Genomic DNA, 22,179 nt, shown 5'->3' with positions numbered 1-22,179 from the left:
AAAAGAAGGCTAAAGGGTTTCTAAAAGATAAAAATTAGCAACTGAAAAGGAGAGTTAACAATCCACTAACGGACAGCTAAGGGCTCTGTCTCTAGCCAGGGATGGTTGACAAGGAACTGAGGACAGTTAGCCTGCGATTACTAGCTAGCCTCATGGCACAGCACGAGGAGAGACAATGCATATGTAGGCCCACTGGACACTGCTACCGAAGTCCTCCGATCAGCAGAGAAGGCATGCAGACATACCTACAGTGGAGCATCCATAGGGACACTACTCAAAGAAGAATCACTCTTACTTTTGATGGAGTCAATCTTGAGTTCCTTATATGTGCAAACTCTTATTGAGCTCAACAAGAGTGTGCTTCAGTAAGGAGTATGGAGTTCTTTGGTTCTGCACAAAGAAATAAAATCTATGGGAAAATATTTGACCTTCTATTGTTTGATTTTGCATTATGATTTGAACTTCTACAGTGAAGGATGCAGAACTGAATTCCTAGATCACTGCACTAGCAAGTCAGCATATAGAACACTACAGTAAGACACACAGTCACTCTGTGTAATGAGCACTCTAGGGAGGCAGTAGTGAGAGTTCTACAGATACTTTTAATTTATAGTAAGTACATAGGTCCTGATTCACTTCAGCATATCTTTATCTTTACGCACATACTTAAAATACTTTGCTGAACAAAGATGGACTTAAGTACATGCTTAATGTTAACAACATGCTTAAATGTCTTGCAAAAATGGGGGCCTTAGTCTTAACAGGCAAAGGGTGACTGGTTAAAGTGTGTTAATAAGAGAATGAATCTGCTATTTCATGCCAGATTTTCGCTAACACATTTATAAGTTACTTACGTCCATCCTTGTTCATCAAAGTCCTTAAGTATGCTTAATCATATGCTTAAGTGCTTTGCTGAACCAGGGCCTATGTACCTTGTGTGACAAGGCATAGAAGAGCACCCATTTATAGACAGCATCTAGCAGCTTTTTGTCAACATCTGGCAAGAGTACAAGCACTGTTGCATTCTGCTGAAATGTTCAAGGAAACTTTCTCAATTTATTTCTGAAATGATTCTGTTTACACAGAATGTAAAAGGAACAGTCAACTTAAAATCTAGTCAATTTTAAATTGGAGTTAAAGTATTTTCAAGTGGCATGCTCTCCAATTTTGTCATTTACAGTATTTTCCTATTTTTAAGAATGTTTTTCTATTTCCTGCTGTTGTGTGGAAGACCCACGCAAAGCAAATAGACAGTGAATGAACAGAGGCATCAGTTAAACTGTTTATCTAGAAACTGCAGCCAAATGCCAAAGGAAAACAAAGATATGTTTCCTGTACTCTTTTAGTTGGAGCAATCTTAGGTGTTATTTGTAACACCCCTAGGTACGAAAATTTCAGAGACGAGTGTGATATCTAAATTGACAGTGTCCCTTTAAATCTAAATCATGTTCCAAATCTCACTTTAGAGATTCACACAGACTTAACCACAGTGGTTATTTCATGTTTTCCTGATAACTCTAAAGGTGAGTTCATCCTTGACTAGAGTTTAACAATTATAGCTTCTAGGGAGAGAGTAGGAGCTATGGGACATGACCTTCTGGAAGAAGAACGATCTGGTTCACATTGTGATTTTTTCAGAACTCTGATCTGTTTCTGGTTCATGTTTGAATGCCTTGATCAATGCTGTATTTTTCAAAGACAAAGTATTTTGCTTTCTACTTCAAAACTATCCACAGTGGCACATAGCATAAAATAAACATCAATCTTATAATTAAAGAGCTAAGATCTATGATAGGGTGAGCAAAAGCTGGAATGAACTGATGAACCGCTACGGTGCAGGAGTAATAACTTCACTACATGAATGCTCTGTGTCTGTGATCAATTAAAAATAAAAGGGTAATGATTTCACATGGCTGCTGACTGTGACAACTATATATTGTTTCCGCTTACAACTGAGACAGAGTCTAAAGGAATTCTAAATATAAACAATCATAATATTCTCAGAATGAAAGTATTCAGTGATTCAAAATGCTTGTTTCCAATGCGATGGTAAGAGTGTGAGGCAGTGAGAGTGTATGAAATTAATGTTGCATATCCATTAAATCCATTACATCTATTTTCCTAACCCTTTTCCCCAAGAGGCCATTTAATTCCTATATGCTTTCTCTAGAATATAGATACTAGTAATTGTAATTACAAATATTTATAGCACTATTAATTTACACTATAATTTACAAGCATAAATAAGGCACAGTCCCTGCCATAAAGTACTTTAGTATTCTAACTAAGACAAAACAAGAGGATTAAGTGAGATGGGGAGCAGAGAATGTAGTTTGTGGTATTAAGATTACACTGGGTCTTGTAGGAGAGGATGATGAACTTGAACTTGATATGGAAGTATTACTGATATATGAGTGGAATTAAGTGCCCTAGGAATTCTCCCAGATGATGTGACTTCAGTAGTAATTATTGAGCTTTGTATGTACACTAAGAACAAAGCTCTACAATAGCTGCTTCACGGGATGGCAATGTGGGCTAGAGGTTAGAGCCCTGGACTGGGACTCGGGAGACCTGAGTTATATTCCTGGCTCTGACATTAGCTTGCAAGTGACCTTGACCAAGTAATTTCACCTCTCTGTACCTCATATCCCCATCTGTAAAACGTTAATAATAATACTGACTCCTTTGTACAACACATTGAGATCTACAGATGTAAGAGATTCAGTATGTAAGAAATTAATTATTATAGCTGCTTCATGTTTACTCAAACAGGGCCATCTGCCCCTAAATATTGGCTAATAAACAGAGGAATTCTCTCTCTCTGAAATTCAATTACATTGTTGGTGGGCCCCTTCCTTTCCTGACTTCCCGCTTAAGGTCTACAATGTTTGCCAAGACAATTTTACATACTGTGTGGGTGACTTTCCTTAACATGGAAACAGTTTTCTTTCTGTTTATTTTATTGGAATGTTCAATGTGTTCCTATTTTTTCCAGAAAGACAGGACAAAAGAATAAAGAACAGAATGCTTAGGTAACCTGTGATGGGTGCTATATAAACTCTTAAGCCAGAAATCTGATCATTGTCCATTTTTTATCAAAGCAAGATGAGGTTTATTGAATCAGGAACCTTAGGGTAGCTGCAAAGTATCTGAATTACCAGTTTACAAGGGAAGAGAATATACCTTATTTTAACCAAACTTGTCTTTAATCACAGATTAGAATAAAAAATTGACAATTGGTAAACTGGAGAAGTGCTAGGCTCACCTCTTCATTGGTGTGCTGAATGTGAGCAATGAAATAAAACATACAAGATGTGGATGCTACGGCCTGATTTTTAGAGGTATTAAGGCATTACTCCACTCAGCATCGTAAGGCCTAAGTGACTTAACAGCTAAGTCCCATTTTCAAAAGTGACTCGGGTACCAAGGAGCCTAAGTCTCAGGCTCCAGTCACTTCTGAAAATGGGACACACATGCTAAGTCACTTGCAGAGGAAAGCCTAAATTCCTTTAAAAATATGGGCCTATGTGGCTCTGATGTAAAGGCAGTGTATATAATTCTGTTTTTTTAATTATGTCTTTGACCAGACAAGTGTGAATTTCAGTGCCAGGTTACCTGAAACCAGCTTTGGGGACTTTAGCTTTTCCTTAATTACTGACCTGGGAACAATGAAGAAGGAGATGCAGTATCAAGCACTCAGTCCAAGAGCGCTGTGGAAAGTCCTTATTTCCCATATTATTGGTCATCCCATTAAAGCATGATACCAAAGTTACTCTTACGCAGCAAGAAACAGTCCCTCTCTGTCACAGTGGGAATACACCTCTACCTCGATATAACGCTGTCCTTGGGCGCCAAAAAATCTTACCGTGTTATAGGTGAAACCGTGTTAATATTGAAATTGCTTTGATCCACCGCAGTGCACAGCCCCACCCCCTTGGAGCACTGCTTTACCGCGTTATATCCAAATTTGTGTTATATCGGGTGGCGTTATATCGAGTTAGTGGTGTATTAGAAAATGAGAATGAGAAGGTTAACTGCTACAAGGCAGCAATCCCTCTCAACCTGCTAATACCCACAGGTGGGATCAAAAGTCTCCCAAATCAGAGAAGCTACTAGAAGGCTTAAATATGGGTATTTCACTGACATCAATACATTGCTATAACCCTTATATTTCTTTACTTGGCATTTTAATTCTAGAATAATTGTCATCAGTTAAAAAGAAAAAGCCCTAGGTTTGTGTGGGATGAAGTCTCAAGTGAGGGACAACTGGATGCACTGCGCCAGCAGTCCAGAGAGTAATAATAGTGACTTTTCATTTACTATTAAGTTCACAATCTTGTATACTGACAATGTAAACAAGAATTGGAAAAAACAACCAGTGAAGCTATCCTCATTTAACTTAACTTTTGTGGGAGATTCACTGCAATTGTGCTAGCAAGGTCCCTTGATATTTATCTGATCCTTACCACTATAGTATCCAAGTGCCTCAATCATTGATGAATTTTATTGGCCTAATACTCATGGAAGGTAGGGCAGAACAGTTCTCATTTCACAGACAGGACCTGAGTTTAACTGACTTGCCTAAGGTCAGGCAGGAAGTTTGGGGCATGGCCTGGAAGTGAACCAGGTCTCCTGAGTGCCAGGCTGTCATTTAACTGTTAGCTCCATCCTTCCACCCCAAAGGCTGTTTCTGTTACTTCCTACTAGCATTTCTAAGGGCTTGTCTACACTTACCGAGGATCAATGCCGTGGCGATCGATACACCGGGGTCGATTTAGCAGATCCAGTGAAGACCCACTAAAACCACTGCCAATCGCTCTCCCGTAGATTCCAATACTCCACCGGAAGTATAAGGTAAGTTGACGGGAGAGTTTCTCCTGTCGACCCAGTGTGGTGTAAACACCGCAATAAGTCACCCTAAGGTACGTCAACTCCAACTACATTATTCACATAGCTGGAGTTGTGTAACTTAGGTTGACTTAACCCATAGTGTAGACCTGACCTAAGAGTGAGGAGCAGTTTTAATTCCTACTACCACCTCAACAGTTGCTCAGCAGGCAGGACCCACTGTGTGGCAGAGTTGCTTTATGTTAGCACTCCCTGGCCAGGTCTGCTTCCCAGTAGGCACCATCTTTTGGTCAGCATTAGTCCCCTACTAGCCCTTAGTTCAGAGGTCTCACTTCTTTCCTTCGAGCCCACTCTGCCAGTGTGAACCCAACACTTTTCTTATTAATATTCTTTGAACACAAGTTAACTACTTTGCTAAGTATGTACATTCATTTTGCCTCTCAGTATCTTAAAATAAGAACAATGACTACTAGATAAATAGATGAGATTATCATCTTGTTTTCCTAAGGCATCTCTATGTCACTTTGAATCCTTTGGTGGAATACAAGCATGCAACTCATTCCTCTGTCTCTGTGGGGGGCAGGAGGCTGGTTACCCCTCTGTCTCTCACAGGCACAAGGCACTAAGGTGAGAGCAACTGGTTATTAATTTGTATTGCAGTAGCACCAAGGAGCCTCAGTCATGTACCAGGACCTCATTGTGCTAGGTACTGTACAAACACAGGACAAAAAGGCAGGCCCTGCACCAAATAGCTTACGGTCTAAATATAAGACAAGAGACAACAGGTGAATATAGACTGACAGGGAAGCAGAAAGAAACTATGATGCACCACTGGTCAGCATGATAGGGATTGGTCTCAGAACACCAATGGGCTAACCATTGTCAAGTTTTTGCAGACATCCTGGTGAAGGACAGTTCTAAGAGCAGATTTGAAGGAGGACAATGAGGTGGCTTTGCAGACGTTTATGGAGAGCTATTCCAAGCATGAGGGAGAGCATGGGAGAAAGCGCAAAGATGTCTGTTTGAAAATGTAACAAGTGAGCAATGGAGGCAGGCATCATTGGGTGAGTAGAGGCAGGAGAGAATGAGAAATTATAGGAAATGTGAGGACAGGCCATAAAGGACCATGAAAGTGAAGATAATCAGCTTATTTTTAACTGAGAGAAAAGGGAGCCAAAGAGGGGATGACCAGGTCAAAATGATGGGCTGGGAAAAATGGTATTTGTAGCAGTATTCAAAATGGATAAGAGTGGGAAAAATGAGATATGTTAATGTTAAGAGGATGTGGTAGCAACTGATGATGAGAGCCTGGACACGAGTTTAAGCTGTGAGGATGGATAGGAAAGGCCATTATCTTAGAGATGTTATGCAGAAAGAATTATTAAGATTTAGGAATAGCTTAGACATGAGAACCTAGAGAAAGGATTGAGTCAAATGTGGCACCCAGGTTACAGGCCTGAATTTTGTTTTACTCACATTGAGCTGGAGGTGATGGCTAGTCATCCATAAGGAAATACAGGTCTGTCTCATTTTACGCTGGGGTTATGTTCCGCAGTCAGCGCGTAAAGCAAAAATCGCCTATAGTCAAAATTACATTGAGTATAATGGCGGGTGGAATCGCCTGCACTACAGAAACAGTATTTAAATTGCGATTTTTTTCTTTTTTTTGTTTTTTTTCTTGTTTTTGCCGACTGTGTAAAACTGAAATTGCGCATGTTAAAAAAAGACAGGCCAAGATTTTAGCGTGGATAGAAGTAGAGTGGTCCAGAGTAAGAAGAGTGAATCAGAGAATCCTCAGCACAGAGATGGTAGTGGAATTTGTGTTAGTGGATGATATTATCCAGAGATATAGTGTAGATGGAGAAGACAAGGGGATAGAGGCCTGTAAAACCTCCCGCCAAAGTTGAAGGGATGAGGATCCTCTGACATGCTGAAGGAGTGATTAGAGAGACAGCACGAGAACCAAGGGAGGACTGAATCACAGAAATCAAAGGTGGACAACATATCGAGAAGAGGAGCATGACTGACAGTGTCAGAGGCTGTTGACAGATTGAGAAGATTGGTTACTGCTCTGTATTCCACCAGCACATGGACCCAAGGGGAGAGAGGAGGCATTTATTTCTTCCTCCTCTCCCCCTCCCACCCCAAGCAATGGAAGAAAACCATTACCACCAGCCTATATCAAATCTGGGCAAGCAGCCCTTTCTATATAGTGATAATAGGCACAAACCTAACCATTTTCTGATCAGTTTTTAGGCAGGCAAGGATTGAAAGGCTCTGTGGGATCCGTGGCATCATGTTCAGCTTTCTGTTCATTATAGTAGGTTGAAAACTAAGATTCTTTTCTGTAGGAGGAAATAAAAAGATTTCTTGCTGGTAACTCAGGTGTTGAGTACGCCAAATTCAATTGTGTGCTCAGTTCTGCAGCTTGAAAAAACTCAAAAGCACTCTGTACTCAGTGGCAGATGTGGGAAAGTTTAAATAAACCTGCACTACTGGTAAAGCAGTCAGGAAGGAGACAGGACACTCCAGAAGCACTATGACTCCCTCCAATATTATTCTGTCAATTAGGGGCTCAAGAGCTTGTTTGCATTTTAAAATCTGCAAGAGGTAAAATTCAGCTGAGAGTCAGGAGACTCAAGAAATGGAAAGAAACAGATGTTCCAAGGTTAGCAGGATTTCAAAAGCTATATTGCTTACACAGGCAGTAGCTGAAGATTTCTTTTGCAGCTGTTCAGTGAAAGTCAAGATACACACAGAAAAACTGAAGACTTTCACTGAAAATGTCCTTAATGGAATATGAGCTATGTTTAGCATGAGTGGATAGCTTCTAAAGATATCAGATGCCAGCACAGGAAAAACCCAGACAACATGCAAACCAAACAACAACAATGTATAATACTTGTATTTAGCACTATTCCTCTTCTGAGTACTTCATAAAAGTTATTATAATTTAAGTCAAATTTACATTCTTTTTAACAGACAAAAGGTAAATAATTGTAAAAAACATAATAAGCACATTTTCTCCAGTTAAGACTGTGAGATGATCCAGGGTAAAAGGAATAAATAAGATTTCCATTAGGGAGCCCTTATGGAATAGGAAAATATATTTTGACTTATCAAAAATTTCTTCTCTCTAATTTACAAGGTCCACAGATACATTAGCCAATTGACTTTTTGCCTGTGTCCAGCTATGTAGGCAGAGTTGTATCTGTCAGTCACTGGCATGAAAGGGTATGGCCAGCTAAACTGAAGAATCCACCAGTTATGAGAGCTTCCAAAGAAAGGACAATATCCCCAGTGGCCTTAAAATTTTTAATGAGTTTAAAACACTGTACTAATAAACTGTGAATTCCTACTGCACAGCACAGCCTTATGAACCAATTCGGAATGAACTAAATGGCAGTTTTAGCCAATTGGCAACAATATACTCCAAGCAAGGTAAGGTCTGTGGCCTTGTAACTCAGAAGAAGGAAATTTTTGGTAAGTCATATTACATTTTCCCATTATCTTTCATTTGCAAGGGATTCAGATCAATTAACTACTGGAATTTCTAAATCAGCAGGCATGAATGGCTTGCATCCAGGAGCCCTAGAGGAGTTGGCTAAGGAGATCTCTGGGGTACTCATCTTAATTATTAATGCATCTTGGAATCTAGGGGAAATTCCAGAAGACTGGAAGATTGCTAATGTTCTGCCAGTATTCAAAAAAGGCAAATGGGATGATGTGGGTAACCATTGGCCAGTTAGACTGACATCAGTCTTGGGCAAATAGTGGAAAATCTGTTACGCAATTAAGTTGATAAAGAATTAAAAAGATACAAATATAATTAATACTGATACATGGTTTTATGAAAAACAGAGTTGGTCAAACAAACCTGATTTCATTCTTTGATGAGATTTCAAGTTTGATTGGATGGGTTGTTGTTCAGATGTAATATACATGCAACTGAACGTGAGCGCTCAGTGTGATCCTGTGACAAAAAGGGCTACTGCAATGCTGGGCTGTATAATCAGGGGAGTAGTGAGCAGGAGTAGGGAAATGTTTTAGTCTGTATGTGATATTGGTGGAACCAATACTAGAATACCGTGTCCAGTTCTGGTATCCTCTTATTAAAAATAATATAGCAAAACTGGAGAGGGTGCAGAAAAAAGACCCCCCAAAAATGATCTGAGATCTGAAGGAAAAGCCTTAAAGTGAAAGACTTAAACAGCTGAATCTGTTTAGCTTAGCAAAAAAGTGATTGAAAGATTGAGTATAGCATAAAAGTACCATCGGGGAGAAATTATCTGGTAACAAAGAGCTCTTTAATCTATCAAAGAATGGCATAACAAGAAACAATCACTGGAAATTGAAGCAAGACAAATCCAAATTAGAAATAAGGCACACATTTTTAACGAAGGTGATTAGCCATTGGAATTAACTACCAATGGAAGTGGTGGATTTTCCACCTCTTAATGTCTTCAGATCAAGACTGGAATCCTTTCTGGAAGATGTGCTTCAGTCACATACAAATTATTGGGATCAATACAGGAGTAACCAAGTGAAATTTAATGGTCTGTGAGGTACAGGAGTTCAGATGAGATGATCTAATGGTTCCTTCTGGCCTTAAACTCTGTGAATCTATGATGCAGTATGCCTTCAGAACTATTCAGAGTAGTAAATTCCTTGTATTTTACCAAGATTCCACTGCACAGAGCACAAAAGGCGGCATTCACCAGTGCCTGAATGTCTAACTTGCACAATTTTGAGAAGACATGAATAGATGACCACTTGGCCTCCCTACAGATCTCCTCATATGCTGTGTAAGTTCTTGTATCAGCAGACTGCTACCACTCTCAGGCCTGGTCTACACTATGAGTTTATATCGAATTTAGCAGCATTAACCCGAATTAACCCTGCATCCATCCACACAATGAAGCCCTTTATATCAATATAAAGGGCTCTTAATACCGGTATCTGTAGCGCTGAAATTGGTATTGCCATTTTGGATTAGGGTTAGTGTGGCCGCAATTCGACGGTATTGGCCTCCGGGAGCTATCCCACAGTGCACCACTGTGACTGCTCTGGACAGCAATCTGAACTTGCATGCATTGGCTAAGTAGACAGGAAAAGCCCAGCGAACTTTTGAATTTCATTTTCTGTTTGCCCAGCGTGGAGCTTCGATCAGCACAGGTGATCATGCAGTCCCAGAATCAAAAAAGAGCTCCAGCATGGACCGTACAGGAGATACTGAATCTGATCTCTGTACGGGGAGATGAATCTGTTCTATCAGAACTCCGTTTCAAAAGATGAAATACCAAAGCATTTGAAAAAATCTCCAAGGCTATGATAGACAGAGGCCACAGCAGGGACTCACAGTGCTGCATGACAAGCGTAACAGAAAGCCAAAGAATCAAATGGATGCTCACGGAGGGAGAGAGGGGGGACTGAGGACTCCAGCTATCCCACAGTTCCTGCAGGCTCCGAAAACCATTTGCATTCTTGGCTGAGCTCCCAATGCCTGAAGGGTCAAAAACATTGTCACGGATGGTTCAGAGTATGTGTCGTCAATTCCCCCCCCCGGTGAAAGAAATGGGAAAAAATCGTTTCTCGCCTTTTTTCAATGTCACCGTATGTCTACTGGATGCTGCTGGCAGATGCGGTGCTGCAGTGTTGCACAGCAGCATCCCATTGCCTTCCATGGAAGAGTCCCTGACCCAAGACTTCGATAAGCCAGAAGCCAACTTCTGCTTATGCTTCTGAGGCCAGGACTGGTCTGAAGTCTTGGGCCTCAAAGATGATGTTACTAGAGTTGAGGATCTCCTGCGCCCTCTTTCTGCAGGACCTGCTGGGGGAGCACTCTGATAAAGAGTCTTTGAAGACTTTCCTTGGAGGACCGAGGGGGCGATGATGCCAGCCTAAGGATAACTTCCATCTGGAGGTATCAGAGGTGCTCTTCCCTCAGCTTCTTTGTCTTGTTCTTAAAGTCATGACAAACAGAGCATGGCCTCTAACTTGGCTCTCACTGAAACACTTGAGACAGAGGGAATTAGGGTCACTAACAGGCATAGGCTTTTTACATCCCACACTAGGCTTAACCCTGGGAACCTGGGCATAGGCCCTAGTACAAATAAGGTCCAGAGACCTCATGGGGTGCATAATCAAACTAAAATTTTTCAAAAGAAACAATAAATAAATAAAAATGAAAGAAAATAACTAAAAACTGAGTACCACTAGGTAGTACCAAACAGTTTATTTGTTCACAGGGAACACCAATGCTATGACCATCAACCATGCATGCTAAAAAGGAACTGAAATAGGGGGAGGGCTACTCTGCCCTTTATACCTTCACTTTTCAGCACAAGGAGCTTTGGGTTGTGCAAGGCTATGCCTATATGGGTATCACTAGGGAAAACATTCTGGCACCGGTGCACAAGATGCACACACACTTACAGTGTAAGAGACATAGGCAAGCTCTCAAAGAAACTGCAGTGACCTTTACCATATTAGGTATCAAGTTCTGCCCTGATTTCCTTTCACTTTGAATCTTTCCTTTGGCTTCAGCTGAACTCTCACTAGACATAGTCATGCTTATGAAGAAAATTAGTAAATGTCCTCAGAAAATGCATTTTCGCAGGTATCCAGATGAAAGGATTAGTATTGAATTATCTCTAAAAATATATGTAAATACTTCTTGCTGTTGTTAGCAAAACCTGTCCTGGGATTAAAAGTGGCTTCAAAAAATTAAATATAAATTACTCATGATTTGTAGTACATCCAAGTATTATGTCATGGCACTAAATATTTATAAAGACCATTTGTTTTGTTCACTTTTGCAAAGATACTAGAACTAATGAAAAACTACTGTCTAAATAATCTCAACATTGTATCATGAACAGGAAAGCCTGTCCAAAAATTAAATTAAGCAATATGTTCATTTGCTGGCAGCCAGTCCAGGAGCTGTAAAGCACACACTAACTACAATTTTCCCTATTGCAATTTAGATTATAAACTTCCGCTCTCCCTGCCTTCATTTAATGTAAAATGCTAATCATGTTGGAAATAAGTAAATACAATCTCTTGCTTACTAAATTTTAACATTCAGAGGCAAACACATATGAAAAGTCAGATTACTTTTAATACAGAGCTCACACTGTACTTAATTTGTACAAGAACATATAATGTGCAAGTGTTCAGTGTGTATCTGTGTGCACAGCATACAAGTCTTTTCCTCTCTCTTTGTTTGTGTTGCACATATGATGTGAGGAGAGGGCAATGAACACACAAATCCCACCATTAATATAATGGTAGAAATTCTCCTTTTTTATAATATATGATGTATTTGAAAAACGTTTTGTAGATGTTGGGTTTTTCATTTGGAAGACTGTCCAAAAAATAAGCAGAATTATAACATAAAATATCACTGTTCCTAGATCTGTTTTTAATCTGATCCCCTGATCCAAAAACAATAAAAGTGTCAGAACCATAAACAAGGCTGATCTTCTGCAGTGAATAGGACAATGTTGATTTGGCTCCTCTAGTTGGAGGTTATCCTAGGCAACGATACAGATTATGGAGGATATTCTCTCCATTTGAAGTCTGTCTGGACACATTCATGCAGTTCTGGTATCAGTCCCAGAAGAATGTCTGCTTTGTATGTTATTTCCTTTAGAATGATTCTCTCATCTGAAGCAGAGTAAAACTCCAAACATATTCATCTTTTATATGGCTCCACACTGCAAAATTAATTATTCCATACTTTATCACAAATGGTTTGTCTCAATTACTGTTTGGCTGAGGAACTGTAGTCTACATGCACTGGTTTGAAGTAGAGCTGAGTATAACAGCTTTAGAAATCTGAGGTATCTCCAAACATAGGGTATTTGGAAGCCCACAGGAAGGGTCACTATTTTGTTTCATACTCATTGTCTTCAAATCTGTCTTGCCTATTTTTAAGAGACTTATCTTTCTGTTAACAATGTCTACACTAGCAGCAACAGATGTATGCATGATAGCTTAGTACCACTCTTTAATACTAGAAGCAACTGAAGTAAGCTCAGCTGTATCTGAGAAATAAATGCAGGGTAGTTTGGTTTGATGCAGTTTAGCCCATTCTTTAGACTGGCACATACATGATCCTGAGGATTGCAGAAGTGACACAGGGACCCTCAGTTCCCCACTCTGGAAAATGAATGTGTATATGCGGCCTCTTTCACTCTGGCATGTTGATTTGCTCTTGACCTCAGCCTCTTGAGTGAGTGCTGCTTTACACACACCTGACACATGAAAGTAGTAGCCTGACAAAGCAAGCCTTGTTTGTTGTGAATTAGCTTGTTATAATTATTCAGTTGTATTTAACAGATATTGTGTACACCATTTCAGATAGCATTAAGTAACTCATAGAAGGGACCATTCTGTTCATCTAGTCCATGGGCCAGCAACCTTCCAGAAGCGGTGCACCAAGTCTTTGTTTATTCACTCTAATTTAAGGTTCTGCATGCCAGTAATACATTTTAATGTTTTTAGAAGGTCTCTTTCTATAAGTCTATAATATATAACTAAACTATTGTTGTATGTAAAGTAAATAAGGTTTTTAAAATGTTTAAGCTTCATTTAAAATTAAATTAAAATGCAAAGCCCCCTGGACCGGTGGCCAGAACCCCGGGCACTGTGAGTGTCACTGAAAATCAGCTTGTGTGCCGCCTTCGGCACACGTGCCATAGGTTGCCTACCCCTGATCTAGTCTGACCTCCTGTATAACACAGGTCATACAATTTCCCCAAAATAATTCCTAGAGCAGAACTTTTATAAAAACATTCAATCTTGATTTTAAAATGGTCAGTGATGGAAAAATCCACCACAACTCTTGGTAAATTGGTTCCAATGGCTAATTACTCACTGTTAAAAAATTATGACTTAATTCCATTCTGAATTTGTTTAGATTCAACTACCAGCCATTTGACCGCGTTAGACCTCTCTCTGCTAGACTAAAGAGCACATTATTAAATATTTGTGTACCATGTAGGTATTTATAGGCTGTAATCAAGTCACCCCTTAACTTTCTCTTTGTTAACTAAATAGATTGCGCTTTTCAAGTCTATCACTACAGGTCATGTTTTCTAATCCTTTAATCATTCTCATGGCTCTTCTCTGAATTCTCTCTAATTTATCAACATCCTTCTTGAATTGTGGACACCAGAACTGAACACTGTATTCCAACAATAGTTGCAGTAGTGCCAAATACTGAGGAAAAATAACCACTTTACTCCCATTCAAAATTCCCCTGTTCATGCATCCAAGCATCATATTAGCCCTTTTTACCACAGAGTCGCACTGGAAGCTCATGTTCAGCTGATTATTCGCCACTGCCCCACATCTTTTTCAGACTCTCTGCTTCCCAGGATATAGTCCCTCATCCTTTAAGTGTGGCCTGCATTCTTTGTTCCTAGTTATACTTTACATTTAGCTGTATTAAAATGGATACTGTTTGCTTGGGTCCAGCATGCATCCCAAGCCAACAGAGTTTGCAAGGGAACATCCAGTTTTAGGGATCCTGAGTGCCATTCCCAGTACAAGGGTACACTGTAATAAGATAGACACTTGATTTTTATCTCTTTTTGCCTTTGCAAAAGCAAAAGAAATACAATTTTGGAACTGATGTTAAGAGTCATAAGGACTACTGCCAGCTGGGGTTTCACTCAGATGTCCTGACAATATCAGCTCAGTTTAAAAATGTTAAAAAACCCCTCTACTTACAGTTCTATCAGAGATTTTTTGTCTAACTCCTACTCAAGCTAATAGCCAGGCCATCTTTCCATTAATATATGTAGAGGTGGAAGAAAGTATGGTACTTACTTATAGTTGTCGTCTTCCACAAACTTTTGAAGTTCCTCAATGTAGCGGACAGACTTTAAGTACTTTTGCACATGGGGTAAAGTTATGAGATGATCTGCAGAGTATAAAAAAATAGCCAAGATAAGTCTCTACAACTGCAAAAATAAAAGCAATTCTTCTTTAGCTTCCTACAGTTCTTCAGATTTTATGAATGGAATCAAAAGGAGACCATAACTCCCCAGGGGAGAAACTGTCTAGGAATATTATTCTGTTAGACTGTCCGAGAATGTAAAGGATTTTACCAAATAAAGGCTTGGTTGTCATTCAGTCTATCAGTGAAATTCAGCTGCTGATTTTACTAAGAGAATTGGGCGATTTTAATATGTGCTCTCAATTTACAAAGGGAAAAATGGAGGTTCATGTATTAATGAGCAAACCTCAGATAATTTGGTTCAAAATACACAACAAATATTTTGGATTCTTATTTGAAACTTAATGGCAAGAAGCATCAGGACAAGATTTCATTCTGAGAGTTCAGATGTGAGAAAAAGGCGCCAAAAGGAACATGGCTCCCCTCTTATTTCACATCTCCCTCCCCTTTCCAACAGGGCCCTGGAGCCTTCCACTAGGTAGACTCTGATGAGCACCAAAAGAAGAGGTTACTCATCTTGTGCAATAACTGCATTCCTTCGAGATGTGCATCTTTATGGGGTCTCCACTTCAGGTGCGCACGAGCCTCTCAAATCCTTGCTCCGCAATTTTCCATTAGCAGCGTCCATTTGGCAAGCATATGTACGCTATGCTTCCTTGTGCTGGACACCGAGGCGACATAGGAATATGTGGTAGAACTGCCCTCAGTTCCTTCTCCACCCAAATGTCCCTTAGAGGAAAGTCTGAGGCAGAGGAGGAGGAGGGCCGGTAGTGGAGCACCCATACAGACACACATCTTCAAGAACTGCAATTACTACACAAGATGTGTAACCGCTTCTTCTTCTTTGAGCAGCATCCCCAGAAGGAGGAGGGATCTTCAGAATTCACTCTAGAACTAAAGACCAGTGCTGCCGTGTCAAATGCCACATCGGATCTCGCTGCATGGATCATAGTGTAATGTTCAGAAAATGTATATACTGTCAGCCCCCTACATGGGCTCCATATCTCAGATACTGGCACATTCTTAAGTAACACTGTGGAGGCTGCTTGTGATCTGGTTGAATGTGCTATCACCATTTCGGGGAGATGAATGCCTGTAGCATCATAAGAAATGAATATACAACCAGATATCCAGAGATATCTGAGCAGAGATTGTGGACCCCTTCGATATATTCGTAAAGCAGATGAACAGCCTAGATGACTTTCTAATTTGTTTGCTCCTATCTAAGTAGCAAACCAAAGCCCTTAACATTCAAGGTATGAAAACTGGTCTCTTGCAGAGACCTAAGTGGTACGGGAAAACACACTGGGAGATAAATGGATTGATTAAGATGGAACTCTGATAATACCTTAGGCATGAATTTAGGACATAAAGATAAACTTCAGCACACAGAAAGATAATCTAGCACATAATCAAACATTCTATTTGTAAGCACCTAGTAAAAAATAAGATAAGTAACAGTCAGCATGGATTTCTCAAGAACAAATCATGTGAAACCAACCTAATAGCCTTCTTTGGAAAGGTAACAAGCCTTATTGACAAAGATGAAGCAGCAGATGTCATATATCTTGACTTTAGTAAGGCGTTTGACATTGTCTCAAATGACTTTCTCATAAACAAACTAGAGAAATATAGCCTAGATGAATCTATTATAAGGCGGGTGCACAATTGGCTGGAAAAACATACATAGGGTGAAGTAATAGCAATGGTTCTCAGTCAAGCTGGAAGGGCATATCAAGTGGGGCCCAGCAAGGATCTGTCCAGGGTTGAGTTCTAATCAATATTTTCAAAAATGATTTGGATAATGGCATAGAGTGTACACTTATAAAGTCTGTGGATGATATCACACTGGGAGGGATAGCATATATTTTTGAGGATAGAATTAGAATTCAAAATGATCTTGCCAAACTGGAGAAATGGTCCAAATTAAATAGGATGAAATTCAGTAAGGACAAATGCAAAGTACTCCACTTAGGAAGGAATAATCAGTTGCACACATATAAAATAGGAAATGACTGCCTAGGAAGGAGTATTGAATCAAGGGATCTGAGCGTCATAGTGGATCACAAACTAAATACAAGTCAACAATATAATTCTGTTGCAAAAAAAAGCAAACATATTCTGGGATATATTAGCAGGAACGTTGTAAGCAAGAAAGTAGTAGTAATTCTTCAATTTTACTCAGCACCGTTAAAGCTTCAGCTGGAGTACTGTGTGCACTTCTAGGCATCACACTTCAGGAAAGATGTGGACAAATTAGAGAAAGTTCAGAGGACAGCAACAAAAATGAAGATTTAGAATACATGACCTGCAAGGAAAGACTGAAAAAAATGGGTTTGTTTAGTGTGGAGAAGACTGAGAGGGAAAAAGATAATAGTCTTCAAGTATGTAAAAGGTTGTTGTAAAGAGGAGGGTGATAAATTGTTCTCCTTACCACTGAAGACAGGACAAATAGTAGCGGGCTTAAACTGTATCAAGGGAGATTTAGGTTAGACATTAGGAAAAACTTCCTAATTGTAAGCGTAGTCAAGCACTGAAACAGATTACTTAGGGTGGATGTGGAATCTCCATCACTGGAGGTTTTTAAGAACAGGTTACACAAACACCTGTCGGAGATGGCCTAGATAATCTTGCCTCAGTGCAGAGGACTGGACTAGATAACTTAAAATCATAGAAAATTAGGGTTGGAAGGGACCTCAGGAGGTCATCTAGTCCAACCCCCTGCTCAAAGCAGGACCAATCCCCAACTAAATCATCCCACCCAGGGTTTTGTCAAGCCTGACCTTAAAAACCTCTAAGGAAGGAGATTCTACCACCTCCCTAGGGAACCCACTCCAGTGCTTCACCACCCTCCTACTGAAAATTTTTTTTTCCTAATATCCAACCTAAACCTCCCCCACAACTTATCGAGGTCCCTTTCAATGCTACATTTCTATGATTCTGTGATGACTGAATGTGGCACCAATTCAGGCAGAAGGCATTGGCAATACCACCAAAGGAAGAATCTCTTCCATTTCTGCAAGTAAGTAGTACAGACTGACTTCTTTTTACTTTTTGGTAACACCTATTGCACTTCTGCAGAGCAGGAGGATACTAACCCATGAACGAACAAGGTACCATCCCCTGAGGTGGTGAACCCCTAGGTTGGGGTGAAGCAGGCAACCCATAGCCTATAAGATGAGATGAGGAGTGGTCGGAAGCTTGACTGGTGGTTGGACACATAAATGAAGCAGGGAAGGGTATCAAGCTTGTTTCAGCCAGGTCAGCTCTATAAGGACAACTCTGGCCCTATCTGTCTGATTTTGTTCACCACCCTTCATATCAGCTGTGGAGAGGTAAATGCATAGAACAGACCCTTCCTCCAAGATAGAAGAAAGGTGTCTCCCAAAGCGTGGTAGCTCAGACTTCTCTCGAGCAGATAAGAGGACACTTTTGGTTCCTGGAGATGTCAAAGAGAGACACCTCTGGCACTCCCTATCTTTGGAATATGTTGTAGAGAATATGAGAGTTTGGAGTCCTGGGAGAAGTGTCTTCTGAAAACATCTGCTGTGGTGTTCTGAATACCTGGGAGGTAGACCAGTGAAATCTGGATTCGATGAGCTATGCACCAGTTCCCTAATTTAATGGTTTCAGTGCACAGAGAGGGGAATCTTGCTCCTCCCTGCTTGTTGGGACACAACATGCTGGATGTATTGTTCGTCATGACCCTGATTGATTTGCCTCTGAAGAGGGGTAGGAAATGAAGGCAGCCCTGAGTTCCAATACACTGATGTGGAGATTGGTTTCCTGAGTTGTTCATCTGCCCTGAGTTGTGAAGGTATGAGGTGAGCTCCCCATCCCCAACACTAATCCATCTGTTAAAGTTATTGATGGGGCTGCACAACAGAAAGGAATTGCCTGCACTGATATTGAGTTGATTTTTCCACCAATCTAAAGAATTCCTCACTTGTAGAGGAACTATCATCTGTCTGTTCAAGGTGTGTCTGGCTGGAGAATAGGTCATTCTGAGCCAGCCCTGGATGTGGCAGAGACATAACTTTGCATGATTGGTTAAAAAGGTGCAAGATGCCGTGTTATCCCAGGAGTGAAGAAAATTCCTTATTGTGGTCTGAGGGTTTCCCTGAATTACCTATACCAGACTTGACAAAGTTAAAAATCTGTCTAAGCGAAGGTAAGCCCTGGCTGTCAACAACTCTAAAGGCACCCTGTAGCAGGGTGGTCACCTTGTTCATGCCCTGAAGGGCTTAAAACAGCCCTGGGAGAGGGCTGCGGTGGGGGAAAAGCTAGGCTGATTTGGGGAAGCAGCCACAGGTGGGGCCACACCCCAATCAGACCACAGTTGGCCCTATAAGAGGGCTGAGGGCCAGAGACTGAGATTCTCTCTCTAGCTTTCAGAGAAAGAAGGACCTGGCTGCCTGGGAAGCTGACAAGGGTACCTAGGGTGGAGCAGTGCTGGGAAAGGGCAGAGGGAGCTGGGGAGCTCCAGCCTAGCAAAGCCGCCAGGCTGCAGGCCAGGCTAAGGGCCCGCAAAAGGGTGCTATGGCTGCAGAGGGGTAGCCCAGAAATAGGCAGAGGCGGCTGGTCCAAACTCCACTTGCTGACAATGAGTGGCATACAGACTGCAGTCTGCCCCAGGGAGCAGGGGCTAGATGTGACTAGCAGTAGCTACTGAGGCAAGATGGAGATGGGGGGTTGCAGGTTCCCCTGGGAGGGGAGCACAGAGAGAGGGGGTACTGCAGAGGGCAGAACCCCTGGGCAAAGGGCACTGGGGTGTGGAAGGTACATGGGGGCAAACGGCAGGTGAAACATCAGCCAGCAGATAGGGCCCCAGAACTGGAAAAGTGCTAATTCCCTGGACAACCAGCAGGAGGTGCCATGCCGGTGAGTCATTGCCCCACCACATACCCCTATAAACTGTATCTTCTGTACAAGGGTTAACAAAGATTATTTTTCGTTTAGCTGAAGACCCAACTCCTGGAACACAGCAAGGGCTGTCTGGATGGAAGATAGCATTGCTTTATAGGAACAACCCTTGAGTAGCCAGTTGTTGAGGTACAGGAAGACTAGGATCACTTTTTGTCGCAGGTAAGCAGCCACTACTGTCTGGATCTTCGAGAGTACCCTTGGGACAGAAGAAGAAGGACTAAAGGGAAGAACTTGGTATTGGAAATGATCCTGGCCTATAGTGAACTGTATTTCCTGTGCAATGGGTGTATCGTCATATGGAAATAGGTATCCTGTAGGTCAAGGGCTGAAAACGAATCCACTTCCTCCAGTGAAGGAATTATAGCTGCCAAAGTCACCTTCCTGAACTTTTGAGACTTTATGAACTTGTTCAGAAGTCTTAGATCCAAATTAGTATTCATCCTCTGTTGTTCTTTTGCACAAGGAAATACTTTAAGTAAAACTCTTTGCCTTTGTGAGGCAGCAAGAGAAGCTCTATTGCTCCTAATCAAAGGAGACAGTTCACGTCCTGTCTCAATAAAAGCTTGTGAAGGCATCCCTTAAGAAAAGTGGGGCGGGGGGGAGACTGGAAGGGAGGGAGGGATGTAAAATGAATGGCACAGCCTGATGTTATAACTTCTCTGACCCACTCTAGTGATCTGCTTCCAAACATACTGGAAATAGGAAAGACCATCTCCAAAGTCAGGGAGGTGGGCAAACGTATGCAGCTGTGAAACTAGAGGTGTGGGAGGATTTGAATGCTTGACTGACTCTCAAAATCATTGCTTTGAAAATACTGGGTGGTCGTGGAAGGCAGCTGAATGGCCCTCTTTCTCTGGAATTTATGTCTTTCCATGGGAGGTTCGGTAGACCTATAGAATCCAGAAAATCTTTGGACAGTCTGTGACATACTAAATCCTCTCTTATTTGTTAGGTGTATGAATGCCCAGGGATCATAAAGTAGACCTATAGTCCTTCAGTGTGCGCAAGGACTCATCCGTGTTTGCAAGGTCTCCAAGGGAAGTTTACTGCCATTGAAGGTGAAGTCCTCAACAGTGTTCCTAACTTCTCTTGGAAAATCTGAGTTAGCCATGATGCCCTGTGTATAACTACTGCCATGGAAATGCACCTGGTAGCAATGTCAGCAGCATCCAAGGATGCTTGAAGAGCAGTTTTGGCCAATAACTGGCCCTCTGAAATGATGGATTGGATTCCTCCCTATGTTCCTGTGGCAGATGTTCAATAAAGGCTGTAATATATTATAGTTTGTAAAATTATATTTGCCGACGATCGCCTGATAGTTTGTGATCCTGAATTGTAGGGGAGCCAATTAACAGGATTTCCATCCAAAAAAGTCCAGTCTCTTTTGGTCTTTGTCATATTTAGAGAAGTGCTGCTTATCTCACTCATTTATTATGTCCACCACCAGGAAGCTAGGTGGAAGAACAAACCCTCAGAATCTTTTGGTGGTGGGAACAGAATACTTTTTATCTGCCCATTTTCACTTTTGTGGAACAGTAGCAGGTATTTTTCATACAGTCTTAGCTGGATTCTGTAGTGCCTCATTAATGAATACCACCACCTTTGAGAGTGTTGCTGACAGCAGGATATCCAACAGTTTTTGCTTCGTGTCCTTTATCTCTGAGTGGAATTTGAAGAGTATCAATTGCTCTCTCTTTATGAGATCTTGAAATTTCCAAAAATCATTGGCCATGGAAGGTGGCAGAGGCATAACCCCTTATTTGGAGATGAAGATGCAACAGATATTTGAGAGGTGGCTTCTTTATCCAACTTAACCTCCTGCTCTGTAAATTTCTCCGGTGTGGGGGCTGTTTGAGGAGGAGAGGAGTATTTGACTGTAGCCTCCTTATGAGATGGTACCAGAGGTCTGGCAAATTGCTGCCAATAAGCAGCCAAAGGCCCAGTATGGGCATTGGAGGTGGCACAGAGGAGTGGGGGGTGGAATGCAGGGTTGGTTTCCCCCACCCTTGTTGACTGTCAAAGAATGGGTTCCTGCCCTGTAATTGTCAAAGAATGGGTTCCTGAAAGGATATGTCAGAGAACCCTGAACAAAACCAGAACAGACTGACTGGAAGTCTTCTTCATCCTCCTCAATATTGTTCAATGGAGAAGCACCCCCAGAAAAGGGTGGAGAGTCCTGCGATACCAGAGGACAGTGGTGGTCTGGAGATCAGGGTCTTGGTATGGAGAGTCGCTTGATTCCATGAGGAGCAGGGACTCCAGTTCATCCAGGCAAGAAATGGTCCCAGTGAAACATCCTATTTTCCTCATCCGAACAATAATAAAGCAAAAACAAAGAACAAGGATTAAAATAAAAATAAATAAAAATCAGCCAGAGTGTTAGTCTAGTAAAATCCAAATGCAAGAGCCCTGGTTCACTAAATATTTAAGTTTTAGCC

General features: G+C 41.2%; 1 protein-coding gene across 3 annotated transcripts in view; it reads right to left on the bottom strand.

Annotated features, from left to right (window-relative positions):
• Window positions 1-22,179, bottom strand: part of RALGPS1 (Ral GEF with PH domain and SH3 binding motif 1) — a 355,807-nt gene that overhangs the window by 93,524 nt on the left and 240,104 nt on the right. For all 3 annotated transcript variants that reach the window (XM_030535186.1, XM_030535187.1, XM_030535188.1), the window contains one exon: window positions 14,686-14,779. In XM_030535186.1, coding sequence (XP_030391046.1) covers window positions 14,686-14,779 — 94 coding nt within the window. The remainder of the gene's footprint in view (window positions 1-14,685; window positions 14,780-22,179) is intronic.

The sequence above is a fragment of the Gopherus evgoodei genome, chromosome 16 (assembly GCF_007399415.2).
Source record: "Gopherus evgoodei ecotype Sinaloan lineage chromosome 16, rGopEvg1_v1.p, whole genome shotgun sequence".
Classification (NCBI taxonomy): domain Eukaryota; kingdom Metazoa; phylum Chordata; order Testudines; family Testudinidae; genus Gopherus; species Gopherus evgoodei.
Note: the sequence above shows the minus strand (reverse complement) of the source record. Positions and strands in the feature narration are given on the sequence as shown.